At 53.6% G+C, this 789-nt stretch overlaps 1 protein-coding gene across 1 annotated transcript in view; it reads left to right on the top strand.

Moving 5' to 3' along the window:
• SEMA4A (semaphorin 4A) overlaps positions 1-789 on the top strand; it is a 52,176-nt gene that overhangs the window by 36,837 nt on the left and 14,550 nt on the right. Inside the window, exons 4-5 of the mRNA XM_018571553.1 lie at positions 4-54; positions 450-589. Of these exons, the coding sequence (XP_018427055.1) occupies positions 4-54; positions 450-589 (191 nt within the window). The remainder of the gene's footprint in view (positions 1-3; positions 55-449; positions 590-789) is intronic.

The raw sequence follows: 789 nt of genomic DNA, 5'->3' as shown, positions 1-789 counted from the left end.
ACGCACCTCTACGTCTGCGGGACCAACGCCTTCAGCCCCAGCTGCACCTACGTGGTAGGTAGATTCCAAGAGAGTGTTATCCGTACTGACATCGCACTTACGGCTCTGCTCATCCAGTACAAGGCCTGGTCTGCACAGGAAGCGAGCCGGTCCTTTCTGACAAATGCCGGAGGTGCCTGCTTGCTGGTCCGGGCCTGAGCTCCTCTGGTGTGCTGTAGTGCCGGATGAGAAATCACATGATGGGGATAGGAGATAAAATCTGGGTGGGCGCGTTTTTTCTGGTGCCTGTGTACATACTGGGGGGTTTCTTCTCACTTCCTGTCAAGGTGACAACGTTGGCATCTGCACAGGAAGTGAAAAGAAGTCTTCCCGCCTGATGAAAGCGTTCCTCGTTCCCTCCAAACCTAAAAAAAATGTCCGTGATTTGAATATTTTAATTTCTGTTTTAGAATTTGGACACCTTCACTTTGCCAACCAACAGCAACAACGAGACTCTGGCCCTCGATGGCAAGGGGCAGTCGCCCTTCGACCCTCAACATAAACATACGGAGATCGTAGTGGGTGAGTATAGGCGATGGAATAATGTGCGGCTCCGGCAACTGTCAGGAATCTGTGTGCCCGGCGACTGTTAGAGAGCCGCCGTGCAATACAGACAAGATTGTGGTCCTGAGGGTAGTTGGGTTACTGACAGGGCCGGATTTACTCTCTCTGCTGCCCCAAGGCCAGGTTCCTCAATGCCCCACCCCCCAACCCCCCCCATGGAGAATGGCAGACCTGCAGGCTGCTTCC

This window comes from Nanorana parkeri, unplaced genomic scaffold, assembly GCF_000935625.1.
Source record: "Nanorana parkeri isolate BGI_ZX_2015 unplaced genomic scaffold, ASM93562v1 scaffold1780, whole genome shotgun sequence".
In the NCBI taxonomy this organism is placed as follows: domain Eukaryota; kingdom Metazoa; phylum Chordata; class Amphibia; order Anura; family Dicroglossidae; genus Nanorana; species Nanorana parkeri.
This window is presented reverse-complemented; position numbering and strand designations above follow the sequence as displayed.